The 17,136-nt window shown below is 52.7% G+C and overlaps 1 protein-coding gene across 1 annotated transcript in view; it reads left to right on the forward strand.

Moving 5' to 3' along the window:
* Positions 1 to 383: 383 nt before the first annotated feature.
* The window catches only part of DNAAF5 (dynein axonemal assembly factor 5), a 35,622-nt gene continuing 18,869 nt past the window's right edge, over positions 384 to 17,136 (forward strand). The window contains exons 1-6 of the mRNA XM_082669985.1: positions 384 to 1,017; positions 1,792 to 1,976; positions 9,795 to 9,919; positions 10,277 to 10,395; positions 13,723 to 13,955; positions 14,509 to 14,721. Of these exons, the coding sequence (XP_082526111.1) occupies positions 399 to 1,017; positions 1,792 to 1,976; positions 9,795 to 9,919; positions 10,277 to 10,395; positions 13,723 to 13,955; positions 14,509 to 14,721 (1,494 nt within the window). The 5' untranslated portion in view covers positions 384 to 398. The remainder of the gene's footprint in view (positions 1,018 to 1,791; positions 1,977 to 9,794; positions 9,920 to 10,276; positions 10,396 to 13,722; positions 13,956 to 14,508; positions 14,722 to 17,136) is intronic.

The following is a 17,136-nucleotide window of genomic DNA, read 5'->3' on the forward strand; positions in this document are numbered from 1 at the left end:
ACGTGTCACCCACTAGACGAAGACCCGAGCCGGAGAGACCAGGTGCCCTCTCCACGTCACCGTATCCGACGGAACTGGTCCGACCCGGGCATGCAGGAGAGGTGAGGGTCACAGTAGCCACCTGAGGACACGAAAGGGCACGACCACCACGCCTGACTGTACACAGGTCCGCAGCGGCCATCATATCGGGCTCCAGACCTGCCCAGGACCCCCGGCCTGGCCCGCGTCCCCTCAGCCCTCCGACTCCCCGCCCCGGCCCCGCCCCCCGGCCGTGTCCTGTCAGTGTTCCGAGCTGCCAATAAAGTTACTCTCGGAGCCGACCGGAAAACGCGCCGTAATCCGCGCCGCGACCGTCGTAAAAGCGCCGGTCTCCCCTGGTGACTAGCAACGCGGGGGAGATGGCGGCGCTGGCGGCGACCGAGGCCGCGGCGTCCCCGGACCCGGCGGAAGCCGCCGAGACGGCCGAGGCGGCGGAGCTAAGCCGCGTACTGAGCCGCATGCTGCCCGGTCTGGAGGCCGACAGCAAGCTGGGCCGGCGGCGCGCGCTGGAGGCGCTGCAGCGCACCCTGGAGGCGGCGCGGCCCGAGGCGCCCGACGGTGACCCCGCCGCCGCAGCCGCCGCCTTTCAGGGCCCGTGGGCGCGCTTGCTGCTGCCGCGCCTGCTGCGCTGCCTGGCCGACCCGGCCGAGGGCTGCCGCGCGCTGGCCGTACACCTGCTGGACTTGGGCCTGCGGCGAGCCGCCCGGCCCCGTGACGCCCTCCCGCGCCTGCTGCCCGCTCTCGCCGCGCGCCTGGCCGGCCCCGAGCCCGCGCGCCGCCCACCGCCCGAGGTCTGCGAGGAGCTGCGCCTGGCGCTAGTGCAGCTGCTCCACCTGGCCGTACGCCTGAGCGGCGCTGCGCTCGCGCCCCACCTGGACGACGCGGTGCGCGTGCTGCGCTGCACGCTGCTTGACCCCTTCGCCGCCGTGCGCCGAGAGAGCTGCGAGTGCGCCGCGGGCCTGGCGCGCGCCACGCCAGGTGCCCGCCCTTGTCTCCTCCCACGTCGCCCCCTCCCCAAGCCCGCCCTCGTCCGCACCCTGTTGCACCCGCAGCCCGGAGCGCAGTGCCTGCCCGCAGTGGATGCTCGCTGGTTGCCGAGTGAAGCAGCTCCCCGTGTCAACGCCGTCCCCTCTGTCCCCCACCCCCCAGTTGTGCGCACGGGGTCTCTCCTCTGGCTCCCCGCACACTGGGCAGTAGTGGACCGAAGCCTGCCTCGATCTCAGGACCCGAATGCTGAAAGAACTGGCCCCAAGTATCACAGAAATAGCGATCTTACAGAAAGGTCTCAAGCAGCGGCACAACTGCTAAACCAGAGGGTTCGCTTGGCTGTCACGAAGAGCCCTTGGTCGTGACTTCCTGTGAGGCCTTTAGGAAGTGGGGTGGCTTTGCCTGAGGCGGTGCTGATCCAGCTTCCTGCGGTCGTGCTGGGTGTCTGGCTGCAGACTCATCCAGAGGTGGGGACACACAGTGTCTCCCCACTCAGCGTACTCTGGAGTGCTTGTCGCAGCCATCTGCAGCTTCAGGTTCTCCCCTCCCAGCTCTTGTGTTCAGCTGAGATGGGTCCAGCCCCGGCCTTTTCCCTTTGGTCCTCCCAAGTCTCTGGGTCGGAGAGGTGTTGTTTGGGTCACACGCCCAACTCTGCACCTCTTCTGGTGCTGGGGTACAAAGCTGTGTGTGGCCAGCCCAAGGGAACTAGGCCAGGGTTGACGCTCACAGGCGCCCCTGGTGACTGATGGTCTCCCCATCCCACAGACCACTTCCACATGCAGTCGGAATCCTTGATCGGCCCCCTGATGCAGTCCATCTCCCACCAGCACTGGAAGGTGCGGGTGGCCGTCATCGAGGCCACGGGCACGGTGATCCAGTTTGGCAGCGGGAAGTCAGTGGACGACGTCCTTCCTCACTTTGCTCAGCGGCTCTTTGATGATGTCCCCCAGGTAACCAGAGTTTCTCCTCCAGGCAGTCCCTTTTCTCCACCAGAAGTGTGCCAGTGTGCTATTTGTCACTCCCTCACTTTTGTCTTTTTTTAAAGCCACTATATGTGACGTTAAGTGTCCTTCCATCATTCGCGGTCACAGGTGTTCCTATTTCACGTCTTTGAGAAGCTGGGGGAGACCTGAGTTGTCTTAATATATTTGTTAAGGACTGCTTCCTTTTAGGAAGAAACTCTAAACTGAGTATTTCCACGGTTTGCAGAAGCATCTGTAACATCCTCCTCCATCAAGGTGATTTAATCAAAAAGCCGCAGAGGTTGGCAAACGAGGCCTGGGAGGAGGATGGAGCCAGGGTTGGTGTGTTGGGGTAATTCCTTCCATTGGCTTTGGGGCCTGAGGAGAGACAGACAGACAAGACAGGCAGGCAGGTGGAGGTGAGAGAACCGGCTCTTGTTGGCAGAAGCCAGCTCAGAGGGCGTGTCATGGATTTGAGGCCGTGGGGAGCAGAGTGAAGGCTGTGAGGGCAGGCTCTCTCCCAAAGGGAGGATGGGGTGAAGGGCTCCGGTCCCTTGGGGTGGGAGGAGCGGTGGTTGCCAGTGGGGGACTTGCAGGGTGGTCGGCCCGTGGCCCCTGTGGCCCCGACAGCAGGAGTGCCAGCCTCCTCGTGTCCTGTCCATCCATACATTAAAGATCATCTCATTCCTTCCCACGGAAGTCCTCCACGTCCGAGGCTTGGGGCTGCTGTAAGGTACGCAGGGCCCCCAGCTGGAGCTGGCCTCCCGCTCCAGGCCTGGGTCTGGCCCCAGGCCGCTCGCAGCAACCCACCCTGCCTCCAACCACACGTTCTTGATTTGTTTCTTTCTTCTTTTTTTTTTATTGGCATATAGTTGATTTACAACGTTGTGTTAATTTGTTGTGCAGCAAAGTGATTCAGTTAGACATATATGTACGTTGTCTTTTAGACGCTTTTCCATTATGGTTTATGACAGGATGTTGAATATAGTCCCCGTGCTCTACAGTAGGACCTGGTTGTTTACCCATCCTGGTTGTTTACCTGGTTGTTTACCCATATGAACTAGTTTGCATCTGCTACTCCCAAACTCCCCCTCCATCCCTCTCCCACCCTCCTCCCCCTTGGCAACCACAAGTGTGTTCTCTATGTCTGAGTCTATTTCTGTTTCATAGATAGGTTCATTTGTGTCATATTTTAGATTCCACATATAAGTGATATCACATGGTATTTGTCTTTCTCTGACTTACTTCACTTAGTATGACAATCTCTAGGTTCATCCGTGTTGCTGCAAGTGGCATTATTTCATTCTTTTTTTACGGCTGAGTAATATTCCACTGTATATATATACCACATCTTCTTTATCCATTCATCTGTCCGTGGACATTTAGGTTGTTTCCATGTCTTGGCTATAGTGAATAGTGCTGCTGTGAACATAGGGGTGCATGAATCTTTTCGAATTATGGCTTTCTCTGGATATATGCCCAGGAGTGGGATTGCTGGATCATATGTTAGCTATAGCTTTAGTTTTTTGAGGACCCTCCGTACTGTTCTCCATAGTGTCTGCACCAACTTACATTCCCACCAACACTGTAGGAGGGTTCCCTTTTCTCCACACTCTCCAGCATTGGTTATTTGTAGACTTTTTAATGATGGCCATTCTGACCTGTGTGAGGTGATACCTCACTGTAGTTTTGATTTGCATTTCTCAAATAATTACCAACGTTGAGCATCTTTTCATGTGCCTGTTGACCATCTGTATGTCTTCTTTAGAGAAATGTCTATTTAGGTCTTCTGCCCATTTTTCGATTGGGTTGTTTGGTTTTTTGGTGTTGAGCTGTATGAGCTGTTTGTATATTTTGGGAATTAATCCCTCGGTCACATCATTTGAAAATATTTTCTCCCAGTCCATAGGTCATCTTTTCGTTTTGCTTATGGTTTCCATGGCTGTACAAAAGATTGTGAGTTTGATTAGGTCCCATTTGTTTATTTTTGCTATTATTTCTGTTGCTTTGGAGACTGACCCTTTGTATGATTTATGTCAGAGAATGTTTTGCTTATGTTCTTTTCTAGGAGTTTTATGGTGTCATGTCTTATGTTTAAGTTTTTAAGCCATTTTGAGTTTATTTTTGTGTATGGTGAGAGGGTGTGTTCTAACTTCATTGATTTACATGCGCCTGTCCAACTGTCCCAACACCACTTGCTGAAGAGACCGTCTTTTCCCCATTGTGTATTCTTGCCTCCTTTGTCAAAGATTAATTGTCCATAGTTGTGTGGGTTTATTTCTGGGCTCTCTAGTCCATTGATCCATATGTTTGTTTTTGTGCCAATACCATGCTGGTTTTTTTTTTTAAATAAATTTATTTTTGGCTGCGTTGGGTCTTCGTTGCTGCACATGGGCTTTCTCTAGTTGTGGCGAGCGAGGGCTGCTCTTTGTTGCAGTGCACGGACTTCTCATTGCAGTGGCTTCTTGTGGCGCATGGGCTTAGTTGCTCTGTGGCATATGGGATCTTCCCAGACCAGGGCTTGAACCCGTGTCCCCTGCATTGGCAGGCGGATTCTTTTTTTTTTTTCGGTACGCAGGCCTCTCACTGCGGTGGCCTCTCCCGTTACGGAGCACAGGCTCCGGACGCGCAGGCTCAGCGGCCATGGCTCACGGGCCCAGCCACTCCACGGCATGTGGGATCTTCCCGGACTGGGGCACAAACCCGTGTTCCCTGCATCTGCAGGCAGACTCTCAACCACTGCGCCACCAGGGAAGCCCGGCAGGCGGATTCTTAACCACTGCACCAAGGAAGCCCCTACCATGCTCTTTTGATTACTGTAGCTTCATAGTATTGTCTGAAGTCTGGGAGGGTTATGCCTTCTGCTTTTTTCTTTTTCCTCAGGTTTGCCTTGGCAATTCTGGATCTTTTATGATTCCATGTAAATTTTAGGATTATTTGTTCTCACTCTATGAAAAATGTCATGGGTAATTTGATAGGTATCACATTGAATCTATAGATTTCTTTATGTTTTATAGCTTTCAGCACGTAAGTCTTTTACCTCCTTGGTCAGATTTATGCCTAAGTATTTTAATTTTTTGGTTGCAATTTTTAAAAGTCTTTTTTGTTTTAATTTCCTTATGATGCTTCATTGTTAGTGTAAAGAAATGCAACCAATTTCTCTATGGTAATCTTGTGTCCTGCTACTTTGCTGAATTTGTTCATCAGTTCTAGTAGCTTTTGTGTGGAGTCTTCATGGTTTTCTAAATATAGTATCATGTCATCTGCATATAGTGAGAATTTTACCTCTTCTGTTCCAACTTGGATACCTTTTATTCTTTTTTCTTATCTGATTGCTGTGGCTAGGACTTCCAATATATGTTGAATAGAAGTGGTGAGAGTGGAGGAAGACTTTCAGCTTTTCACCGTTGAGTATTGTGTTGGCTGTGGGTTTGTCACAAGTAGCTTTTATTATGTTGAGATATGTTATTTCTATACCCACTTTGGTAAGAGTTTTTATCATGAATGGATGTTGAATTTTATCAAATGCTTTTTCTGCATCTCTTGAGATGAGCATGTGGTTTTTGTCTTTTGTTGATGTGGTGTTTCACATTGATGGATTTGCGTATGTTGAACCATCCTTGTGACCCTGGGATGAGTCCAACGTGGTCGTGGTGTATGATCTTTTTTATGTGTTCTTGGATTGGGTTTGGTAATATTTGGTTGAGAATTTTTGCATCTATATTCATGGAAGATATTGGCCTATAATTTTCTTTTTTGGTGGTGTCTTTGTCTGATTTTGGTATCAGGGTGATGGTGGCTTCATAGAATGTCTTTGGGAGTGTTACCTCCTTTTCAGTCTTTTGGAAGAGTTTGAGGAGGATAGGTGTACATTCTTTGTATGCTTGGTAGAATTCCTCAGTGAAGCCACCCAGTCCTGGATTTTTGTTTGCAGGGAGTTTTTGTTTTGTTTTTGTTCTTGTTTGTTTGTTTTTTGCCACACCATGCAGCTTGTGGGATCTTAGTTCCCCAAGAAGGGATTGAACCTGGGCCCTGGCAGTGAAAGCGCCAAGTCCTAACCACTGCACCGCCAGGGAATTCCTTGCAAGGAGCTTTTTCTTTTTTTTAATTAATTACTTAATTTATTTATTTATTTATGGCTGTGTTGGGTCTTCATTTCTGTGCGAGGGCTTTCTCTAGTTGTGGCAAGCGGGGGCCACTCTTCATCGCGGTGTGCAGACCTCTCACTATCACGGCCTCTCTTGTTGCGGAGCAGAGGCTCCAGACGTGCAAGCTCAGTAATTGTGGCTCATGGGCCCAGTTGCTCCGCGGCATGTGGGATCTTCCCAGACCAGGGCTCAAACCCATGTCCCCTGCATTGGCAGGCAGATTCTCAGCCACTGCACCACCAGGGAAGCCCAGGGAGCTTTTTTATTACAGATTCTACTTCTAGTAATTGGTCTGTTTAAGTTTTCTATTTCTTCTTGTTTCAATTTTGGTGAGCTGTATGTTTCTAGACACTTGTCCATTTCTTCTAGGTTGTCAAATTTGTTGACATATAATTGTTCATAGTATTCTCTTATGGTCTTTTGTATTTCTGCAGTATCAGTTGTTATTTTTCCTTTTTCATTTCTTATTTTATTTATTTGGGACCTCTCTCTTTTCTTCTTGGTGAGCCTAGCCAGAGATTTGATGATTTCCTTTTATATTATGCTTGTGTTCTCTTCTTTTTGGGTTTTGTGAATCTGTTGTATGTTTTCGATTTGTGGTTACCCTGTTTTTCAAGTATGTTAACCCATAGGTATATCTACTTGCTTTAGACTGATAGTCATTAGGGGCTCAAACACATTCTAAACGAAAAAAAATCGACATTTTCTTACTCCTCTCGCCCACGTTTTATGATGTTGATGTCCTCTTTTACATCTTCATCTCGCCCACGTTTTATGATTTTGATGTCCTCTTTTACATCTTCATAGTTATCCTTTTGTCATTCATTGTGGCTATTGTTGCTGTCACAAAAATTTTTTACATTTTTTTTTTAACCTGTATACTGGGTTATTTAAGTGATTTACTTTCCAATTGTGATTTTTCTCTTTCCTATAGCTTCTCGCTTCTTTTCTATCTAGAGAAGACTTTTCAATATTTCTTTTAGGATAGGTTTAGTATTGCTGTGTTCTTCTAGTTTTTGCTTGTCTGAGAAATTCTTTTTCTCTCCTTCTATTCTAAATGGTAATCTTGCTGGATAGAGTATCCTGGGTTGCAGATTTTTCCCTTTCAGGACTTTGAATATATCTTGCCACTCCTTTCTGGCCTGCAGCGTTTCTGTAGAGTAATCAGCTGATCGTCTTATGGGGGCTCCCTTATAATTAACTCTTTATTTTGATTTGTTTCATTTTTTTTTTTTTTTTTTCGGCACGCAGGCCTCTCACTGTTGTGGCCTCTCCCGTTGCGGAGCACAGGCTCTGGATGCGCAGGCTCAGTGGCCATGGCTCACGGGCCCAGCCGCTCCGCGGCATGTGGGATCTTCCCGGACCGGGGCACGAACCCATGTCCCCTGCATCGGCAGGCAGACTCTCAACCACTGCGCCACCAGGGAAGCCCCTGTTTCATTTTTTAAAACACCTTTATCAAGCCATAATTTACATACCATACAATTCCCTCACTTAAAGCATTCAATGTTTTTGATATATTACATCATTAATTTTAAATTTTTTCGTAAAATGTTTATAACAAAATTTGCCATTTTAGCCATTTTTAAGTGCACAGTTCAGTGACATTAAGTACATTCACAGTGCTGTGCAACCATCACCACCATCCAGAACTTTTTTTATCATCGCGAACAGAAACTGTGACCATTAAGCAATTACTCCCCGTCCCCTCCACCCTCCTGATGACCTCTAATCTTTCTGTCTCTCTGGATCTGACAATTTAGCTGTTTCATGTAAGTGGAATCAGGATGGGGTCTGTTGTGGCTGGCCTCTCTCACTCAGCATTGTGTTGGTGAGGTCCACCCAGCTGTGGCAGGTGTCAGTGCTTTGCTCCTTTTAAGGCTAAGTAGCATCCACCGTGTGGACAGACCACACTGCGTTCCTCCATTCATCCGTCCACGGACTCTTGGGTTGTTGCCACCTTCTAGCTGTTGTGCATAGGGATGCTGAGGACGATGGTGTGCAGGGATCCGTTTGAGTCCTGCTTCACTTCTTTCGGGTAAACACTCAGGAGTGGAATTGCTGTGTCCGTCCTACAGTAACACATGTGCAGCTTGTTGAAGTCACCAAACTGTGTTCCACGTGGCTGCACTGCTTTGCATTCCTACCAGCAATGTACAAGGGATCCAGTTCCTCTGCATCCGTGAGCTGGTATCTCCCTGTGGTTTTGACTTGCATTTTCCTGAGGATTAGTGATTAGTGATGCTGAGCACCTTTCTCTGTGCTGGTCACAGTTACTTTATACAATGAAACATTGAACTTGCACGAGTCAGGACAGTTTTGCTAGAGTGTGTGCAGACAGCCAGAATGGCTCCAGGTGCCTGTTCTATTACACAGGAAGATTAGAGGCTCCGATCACTTACCCAGGGAGTGATGAGAGGCCCGTCCCTCCCTACTTTCTCAGCAGGGGCCCCAGAGGGATGGCCTCACTTTTCCCTCGGGAGCCTGGTCACTTGAGGTCTGCAGGATATGTCCAAGGAGGTGGGAAGGGGTGGTGTCCCGGTGCAGCAGGGCTGTCACAGCTTCCTCCAGGCCCAGAAAGGCCCCGGTCCCCTGAGTGCACCATCCAGGTGAGAGCACCCAGCTCAGGTTAAGTCACTGCCCATAAGCAGGCACGTGCCCTCGGTTGCCCCAGGCTCGCCCTGACCGTCGGGCGCTCCCTCTGCACATTGCTCGTCTCTGATTGTGGGTGTTTCATCTAGAAGACGGAGTTCTGTGTGCTTTGTGTAGTTGGGATAAAGCACTGACCCTGCTGTTGAGGCTCCAAGGATGTGACCGTATAGGTGTTTGCCCAGGAGCCTGCCTGGGAACAGCCCCACCTGCCCCGCTGCTGGCGCCCCACAGGCGATCAGCTCAGGCCCTGGGCGCTTGTGCGCACCTGCCCTGGGCCAGAACCCTGGTGGAAGGGAGAGGGAGCAGGTCTGGTTGGCCCCCAGCCCCTCACTGGCGCTCAGGAATGACAGGGGGGGCCCCGGGGAGGGGGGTAGATGGAAGGGGAGGGGAGGGGCGGATGAAAGAATGAAACTTACCTCCCAGGTGAGTTCCAGTGACGTAGAGGAGAACCCGAAGCCGAGGCAGCGCGGCTGCTCCTTGTCCAGTGCTGGCTACTTTGGGAGCCCGCGGGGTGCAATGTAACCCGAGCCCCCGTGGGTGGGATCCTGCCCGACTAAACTGGAACGGGCATCGGAATCCTTGGGTCCAATCAGAACATGATAAAAACAGGCCTGTTGCTGCTCCCCGGGTCACATGCGACATGAAGCTCACCTCTTCCCTGCAGTGGGTGAGGTGGGTAGAGGCACGCACGTCACCTTCTTGGACATAGGCGGCCAGTGCCCAGCCCAGCCAGGAGGTTCCCACACAGGAGGCCGCAAACATGCCACAGGGCTGAGGCGGGGCTGCAGGACCTGCCGTGGCCAGTGGAGGGTCCGGCCTGAGCCCGGAGGACAGGGGTTGAAGCAGCGAGACCTAGGGTGCTAGCATCTCGTTCCAGGCCCGAGATGGGGATGCAGAGCTGCCAGAGCACCGGAGCGGGCTCTGGGGCCTCTGTGTGCCCGCACGGGGGCCTGGGCTGCCGCGGGCCCCACGCGCGTGCAGGCCGCTCACCCTCCTCTGCCTGCAGGTGCGCCAGGCAGTGGCGCGTGTGGTCGGGGGCTGGCTGCTGCACCTGCGGGACCGCTACTCATTCTTGCACAAGCTCATCCCGCTTCTCCTGAGCAGCCTCGACGACGAGATCCCCGAGATCGCGTAAGTGGCAACGTGGCGGACAGGCCGAGGTTCTGGGTGCCAGGGCAACACGTCCCGCCCCAGAGCCGCCGTGCCGCGCGCCTCCCTCCTGCTCGCCTCACCAGGCGCTGGCTTTTCCTAAGCTGTTGTTTACGGCGGTGGTTGTTTCCTTTGGTCCAGAGTCTTGTGGGAGCCACCGTGTCCCCGCATCCCGCGTGCTTGGAGGCCATGGGACTTTGACAGTACAGTTTTGCATCTTTAGCACTTTGCTTGGGTTAGTGATGGAGGCGTGGCAGACTCACTGGTGAGCTCCCTCGGGCAGAGACCCGGCCGCCCCCCCGAGGGCGCCCCCTGACCCGGGTCTGTGTTGTGCGGCAGGTGCGAGGCAGCCGGCCTCTGGGAGCAGGTCGGGCTGCGCTGGCAGATGGAGAACGAGGAGGACCTCAAGGACAAGCTGGACTTCGCTGGCCCGCCCCCCGCACACCACCCCTCGCCAGGTGAGCGCGGCCAGCCCAGGCCAGCGGTGCAGCAGGGCGAGTCCCGGAGGTAGAGCCGGACGGCGGGAAGGGCCTCCCTCGGGGTCCTGGGCGGGCCTCCCTGGGTATGTGAGGGGCGCGGCCATCCGAGGAGCGTGAGCCTGATGGGGAAACGTTGGAAATGGGTGGTGCTTTGTCATCTCACAAAGCTGTTCTGTGAGCTTCACCTGGAGAAGCAAACACACAGGTAGCCGGTGAGATGCAGTCCTCGTGTTCCGGGTGATGCTACCCTCAGAACAGAGCCTCCCGTTGCTGGACCTCCCATCCTGCCCCTCGTCGTGGTTCTCTGCCAGACCGTGAGCGCCCGCGTGTGCGTGTGTGTGCGCGGGCATGCCATGTGTTCCCTTAGCTCTTGAGTCAGATCCGGGCTGCATTTCCAAGGAAGCCCCCTGCCCGCCGGGCTGCGGCCCCCCTCTTTGCCCCTCAACCCCACATGTGTCTAGTTTCTTCTGCTCTGGAAACACTTTCTGTCTAGGAACGAAGTCCCTTCCACTGAACTTGATCGGACGCCTGTATCACTGCAGTCTGTCTGCAGGTGTCTTCTTACAGTGGAGTGATGGTGGAGTGCCGCTGGCAGGGACAAAGCCTAGTATACATGCACCAGGTCAGACAGGCAGCACCATGGGAGGGACCGGGACCTGGGCCCGCAGGCCCCTCCAGCCCTGGTCAGGTGAAGTCAGGCTCGGACGGCCACCCTGGAGGGGACGCCTTGCACGAAGGGCAGCATGAAGACAACTGCTCATGCCTCGTGTGCACCCGCTGCTGTTCACTGTGAGACCCAGAAGGCGGCTCCTCCCCCATACCTGGGAGGCCCGTGTTTTTTTTTTTTCGTCCACATGTTTATTCATGCAGCTTCACCTCCCATGCCGCACAACTGCTATGAGGGGAAATCACGCATGTTTTGGAAAAGGTACAAAAATTAGTTGCCAGCAGGGTTTTTTCTGATTTAGTAAAGTTTGAGAATGCACCATCTTTTAAATTATCATGTCTGCCGTATCAAGTACAGGAAAGGAGGCTTCAGAGCCATCTTCAGAGTGAGGCGCGCATCTCTGGAAATGCCTCTCAGGCCGTGTGCCCGCCTGTCAGTGGACCACTCCCCAGACGATCCTAACCTGTCCCCTCATCCCACAAACTTTCCACAAGGGACATGTCGTCAGGAAGAAAAGGGCATTTATTGTTTTCCTTTTTGTTTTTTACAAAATTGTAACAAGCTCACTTAAACCACCAGCAGAATCTGAAACATTTAGAACTAATTCTCTCATATACCATAAAAAGAGAAAAGTAACAGGAACAAAAATTCAAAGTGAGGCCTCATGGTACAAGCTGTTCTTTTTACTAAAACACGCTTTAAACTTTGACATGTCACGGTCTCATTTCTATCTCTAGAGTTGTTTTGAGTCTTTAAGGTCAAAATCTTGTAATCAAAATCCTCGAAGGCTTTTTTATAGAAATTGAGAAACTTATCCTGAAATTCACAAGGAAACATAAAGGACCTAGCACAGCCAAAACTTTGAAGACAAAGGCCCAGGTTGAAAGATGAGTACGTCTGGTTTTAAGACATAAAACGCAGTAATCAAGATGGTGAGGTTATGAACATAAAAACAGACTGACATGGACTTCCGTGGTGGCGCAGTGGTTAAGAATCTGCCTGCCAATGCAGGGCGCACGGGTTCGATCCCTGGTCCAAGAAGATCCCACATGCCACGGAGCAGCTAAGCCCGTGTGCCACAACTACTGAGCCTGCGCTCTGGAGCCCGCGAGCCACAGCTACTGAACCCGTGTGCCACAACTACTGAATCCCACGCGCCTAGAGCCCGTGCTCCACAACAAGAGAAGCCACTGCAATGAGAAGCCCATGCACCGCAATGAAGAGTAGCCCCCACTCACCACAACTAGAGAAAGCCTGTGCGCAGCAACGAAGACCCAATACAGCCAAAAATAAATTAAAAAAATAAAAAATCAGACCGATAGACCAGTGGAACAGAGCAGAGTCCAGAAACAGACACAGGCATGTGGACTCTGAATTTTGGCAAGTTGCAAAGACAAGGGGAGAAAAGACGTCTCAGCAATGGTGCTGGAATCACTGGATGTGCAAAAAAAGTGGGCTTGGATCCAACCATCCTGATAAATGAAAATTAACCCCAAATGCCATGTGGATCTAAGAGTACGACCTAAATACACTCCACAAAAGAATGACTGATAAATTGCTTTTCATCAAAATGAAAACTTCTGCTCTTTGAAAGACATTAAGAGAATGAAACGACAGGGCACAGACTGAGACGTTTGCAAATTGTCTACATAAGGATTTGTGTCCAGAGCACAGAGAGAACTCTCAAACTCAATATCAAGAACACAATCCAGTTTTTTAGTGGCAAAAACAGTTTGAAAAGACACTTAACTGAGGACACACAGATGTCAAACAAGCCCATGAGTCAGTGCTCCAGGGCATTGCTCGTGAGGAGAATGCACATCAAAGCCACAAGGAGATGCCCCTCCCTGCCTGGAGGCTTGACCTAGGACTGCCCGTGCCAGGTGTGGAGGAGCTTCAGGCCTCGTGCACGGCTGGGGAGGGCAGACAGCAGTGCAGCAGCGTTGGAAAACCGCTCGGCCATTTCTTAATCAGTATAGTGCCCACCTTCCATGTGCTTAGCCGTGGCGCTCCAGGGCGCCCACCCGAGAGAAGTCTCGTCGGCGACAGCCCACGGCAGAACTGCTCAGACGTCCATCGGCAGGTAGACAGACAGACTGTGGTCTGTCCGTGTGCTGGAACGCTGCTCAGCAGTGAGCAGGGGCCGGCGCCCCCCACCACTTGCTGGGCCTCGGAGCGGAGGAAGCCAGGCAGAGAGGAGCGTGTGCTGCGCAGCTGCACTCACAGAAAATCGGGAAATTGCGGCTCCCCCTAGCGACAGGAAGCCGACCGGGGCTGCCCGGGGGCAGGGGAGGGCATCGTCGGGAGCACAGGGACCTTCTGGGTGGCAGGTGCGCGTTACCTTGATGGCCGTGATGGTTCACAGTGGTATCCATCTGTCAGAACTTCAGGGTTGTGCCCTTCGAGCATGTAGTTTACTGTGAGTCACACCTCAGGATCGCTGGAAAGACTTAAAGTAAATTATGACACTTCGTGGCGTCATTTCTGTCTTCAGAGTTGGTTTGAGTTTTTTAAGGCCTCAAAATAAAACCCGTAGGTGTGCCTTAAGTGAGGAATGTGTAGTAAGTGACTTCGTACGTGAATCGTTGAGATCTTGTTTGTAAATTTCACCAGTTCCCGTCCATCTTTATGACCCACAGGGAGCCGCCCGGGGCTGGGCTGCCGGGAGCTGGTCTTCAGAAACCTCTCCAAGATCCTTCCCGCCATCTGTCACGACATCACCGACTGGGTGGTGGCGACCAGGGTGAAGTCGGCACAGCTGCTGGCGGTACTGCTGCTGCACGCGGAAGGCCACATCACGCAGCACCTGGAGCCCGTCCTGCGCACCCTGCTCCACGCCTGTGCCGACGAGGAGAAGGCCGTGGTCCGCAGTGTGAGTGGCATTCCACTGTCCTCAGGGGCTGCATGCACCCTTCCTAGTTCTGCAGTGTGTGAACTTGGACACGTATCAGCAGTCACGCAGTCGCCCCTGTGTGAAGGTGTAGATGTTTCCGTGGCCCCCGGGCTCTCCCCAGCCTTCTGCATCCAGCCTTCGTGCCCATAAAAAAGGCGTTTAACGGTTCTCTTTAAATTAAGCATGTGCAGGTGAGCGGCCCTGTGTCTGAAGGTAAACACATCCTCCACCCGCAGGCCACTGCAGTGGTCACTGCTCGGACAGACGTGCAGAGCCGCCCCCATGAGTCCAGCTCAGGCAGTCGGGCCTCAGGACGCTCTGACAGCCGTGCCCACGCCAAATGGCATGAACTCCTTCCCCGGGCACTTCTGAGCTCATGAGGGGACTCACCAGTTTTCGTGGGTGTTTGAGCACGTTAGGAAGAGACGGGCCTGCAGGGCTGCTTCTGGCAGGTGAAAGCGGGCACGGCAGATGCAGAGCAGCGAGGGGCTGAGAGGGGCGGCAGCCTCAGGCCTCCTCCATCTGCCCTCAGTGCACGAGATCCGCAGAGCTGATCGGGACCTTCGTCAGCCCGGAGGTGTTTCTGAAGTTGATCTTGTCGATGCTGAGGAAGTCTCCCTCCCCCTCCGGCCTCCTGGTCTTTGCCTCCATCATCCGAGGCTGCCCGAGGGAGGCCCTCCGGCCGCACGTGAAGGTCATCGCCGTGGAGTTGGCCCACGCTCACATCTGCCAGGGGTCTGAAAATGTAAGCATGCGCGGGAGAGGGTGGGGCTGCGGGGATCGTAGAGTCCACCCATCTCCATGGTGACTCGGTCCCCTGTGGGACCATCCACACATAGCAGTTGTCCCACAGGCCTCTCGGGGACATCTGACCGGCGTGGTAGCTGGGATGCAGCCCTGATGTCCTCCTGTTTGGACCCGCGTGTCTCCTGGCCCGTTCTTCTCCATCCACCATGGCGGCCGTTTAAAGTAAAATGAAACAAAGTGCAAAGGCAGTTCCTCTGTCACGCTGGCCGCATGTCGAGTGCACAGTGGCCCGTGTGGCCAGCACTGGGCGGTGTCAGATAGAGCGCGTCCATCGTCGAGGGCAGTTCGCTCTATGGGTGGCGCTGCTGTGGGTGGTCTCAGCTGGAGACCCCCACCCCACCCACCCCCAGAGAACCTGTGAGTCCACGCCCCATCTCTTGGTCCATGTCGCACGCGGTGTCTCCATGGCGAGCTTATTCTTACCCCGGTCACTTGGCTTCTAACGGGGCTTCCAACAGGCAACCTGATCTGGCAACCGTTATTGGGAGCTTTGCTTGGTGGTTACAGATTTGTTTTGTCTTAAATTGAGCAGTAAATCCATTACATCTGAAGCTGAAACAATGTAGGTAGTTAGGCTTAGTCATTTGGAATAATTTACAATTGTTTGCTGTTGAAGGAAAAATAACGACCTTGTTTTCATGTGGCTGTGATGGGCTTAAACCCTGAGTCTTTGGATTGGCCAGTCACCCTCCCACCTCTCTGTAGAGCAACGAGGGTTTGCCTGGCCAGGCATCTGACCCATGCACTGCAGGCCCCCTGGGCCATGGGAAGCTGGCCCCGCACAGCTGACACTTGACAGTGGCTGCCCTGGCCACAGAGCTGGACCACAGGGGTGCCCAGCTACCGCTCAGCTGCCGGGAGATGCACTTCCACACCTGCATCTGGCCTTAACTCTGACATACGTTCACAGTCGTGTGGGAACCATCTTAAGCCTATAAGGCAGCTTCTGAAACACAGATGGGGGGGATGGAACAGAGGTCTTGGAGGGGGGACGTTCGTGGGCTTTTTCACCTGCTCCTGGTGTTTTCAACCATAATTCAACTTTTCCCAAAAGCCATTTTTAAGATAAACTATGATTATCTAAAAATGTGGAAAAAAGTTCCACATTTTTACTCAACTGGTTCCAACAAGGATTTTCATTCCAGAAGCATTTCTGTTCTAGAAGGTGCAGCTTGAAAGTTTGTGTAGGTGTTTCAGTACACGTGTTGCAAGCTGTACAGCAAAGGAAACGTCTTTTCACACCTGAGTGTTGTTACAGGAAACCTTGGTCCCTCGATCCATCTAGTTCAGAGCGCACACTTGGTTCCTCTTCCTCCAGTCCTTCCAGGAAAGATTTACTCGGTCCTGCAAACAGAGGGGCCCCTTCCTGACAGTTCCATCCACACACGTTTCTCTAGACACGTTCCAGCCTTTGGCCAAGGGACCAGCCGTGCGACCCCAGTCGTGCGACCCACTCCCATCCTCGCACGCCTGTGGCCAGGATGCACGGCCTCCGCACAGGGAGGGGTCGTCCTAGTGTTTCCTACAGTCGTTCTCCAGGGACTGTGAGGACAGGCCTCAAATGCTTCAAGACCAAACTAAATGTAAAGCCCCGGCTTGAGCCAACAGGGCCCCAGAGACGCTCTGCTCGTCTGCCTGGGCCTGGGCTCAGCTGACAGGACCTGAGCCTCTGCTTTGAAATCTGGCCGTTTATCGACAGGGGACTGAGATGCAGAAACGGTTGATAAAACAGAAGTAACTCGTTTCCTCCTGTTTACTCAGGAATTGGGTGTGGGGTCTGGGATGGGAGTGCCTGGCGCCTTCTCCGGTGAAGTTGTGGCATCTCCCTCTGTGTCAGTTCCCTCTGTGTCTTGTTTTCTTTCTCTCTCTGTGTGTGTGTGTGTGTGTGTGTGTGTGTGTGTGTGTGTGTGTGTGTAGGTAGGTAGGTGTTGAAAATCCTCTGGTTAAATATCGTGAAATCCGTGAACATTAGGCCCCGTTTCCTCAGAGGTGGTGCCGTGTTCACAGCAGGAGGGCAGTGCTTGTGAAGGACACAGACCTTTGGTTAGTTCCAGCATCTGGAGGTGTCGTGAGATGGCTCAGCCACTGCTGAGAGCAACTCCCTGTTTGTTTGTTTTTTAATTTTTAAAATTTATTTATTGTTGTCTGCGTCGCATCTTCATTGCTGTGCACGGGCAGCGAGCAGGGGCTACTCTTCATTGCGGTGCGCGAGCTTCTCATTGCGGTGGCTTCTCTTGTTGCGGAGCACGGTTTCTAGGTGTGTGGGCTTCAGTAGTTGTGGCACGTGGGCTTCAGTAGTTGTGGCACGCGGGCTCAGTAGTTGTGGCTCACGGGCTCTAGAGCGCAGGCTCAG

The sequence above is a fragment of the Grampus griseus genome, assembly GCF_964374135.1.
Source record: "Grampus griseus genome assembly, chromosome: 14".
Taxonomy (NCBI): domain Eukaryota; kingdom Metazoa; phylum Chordata; class Mammalia; order Artiodactyla; family Delphinidae; genus Grampus; species Grampus griseus.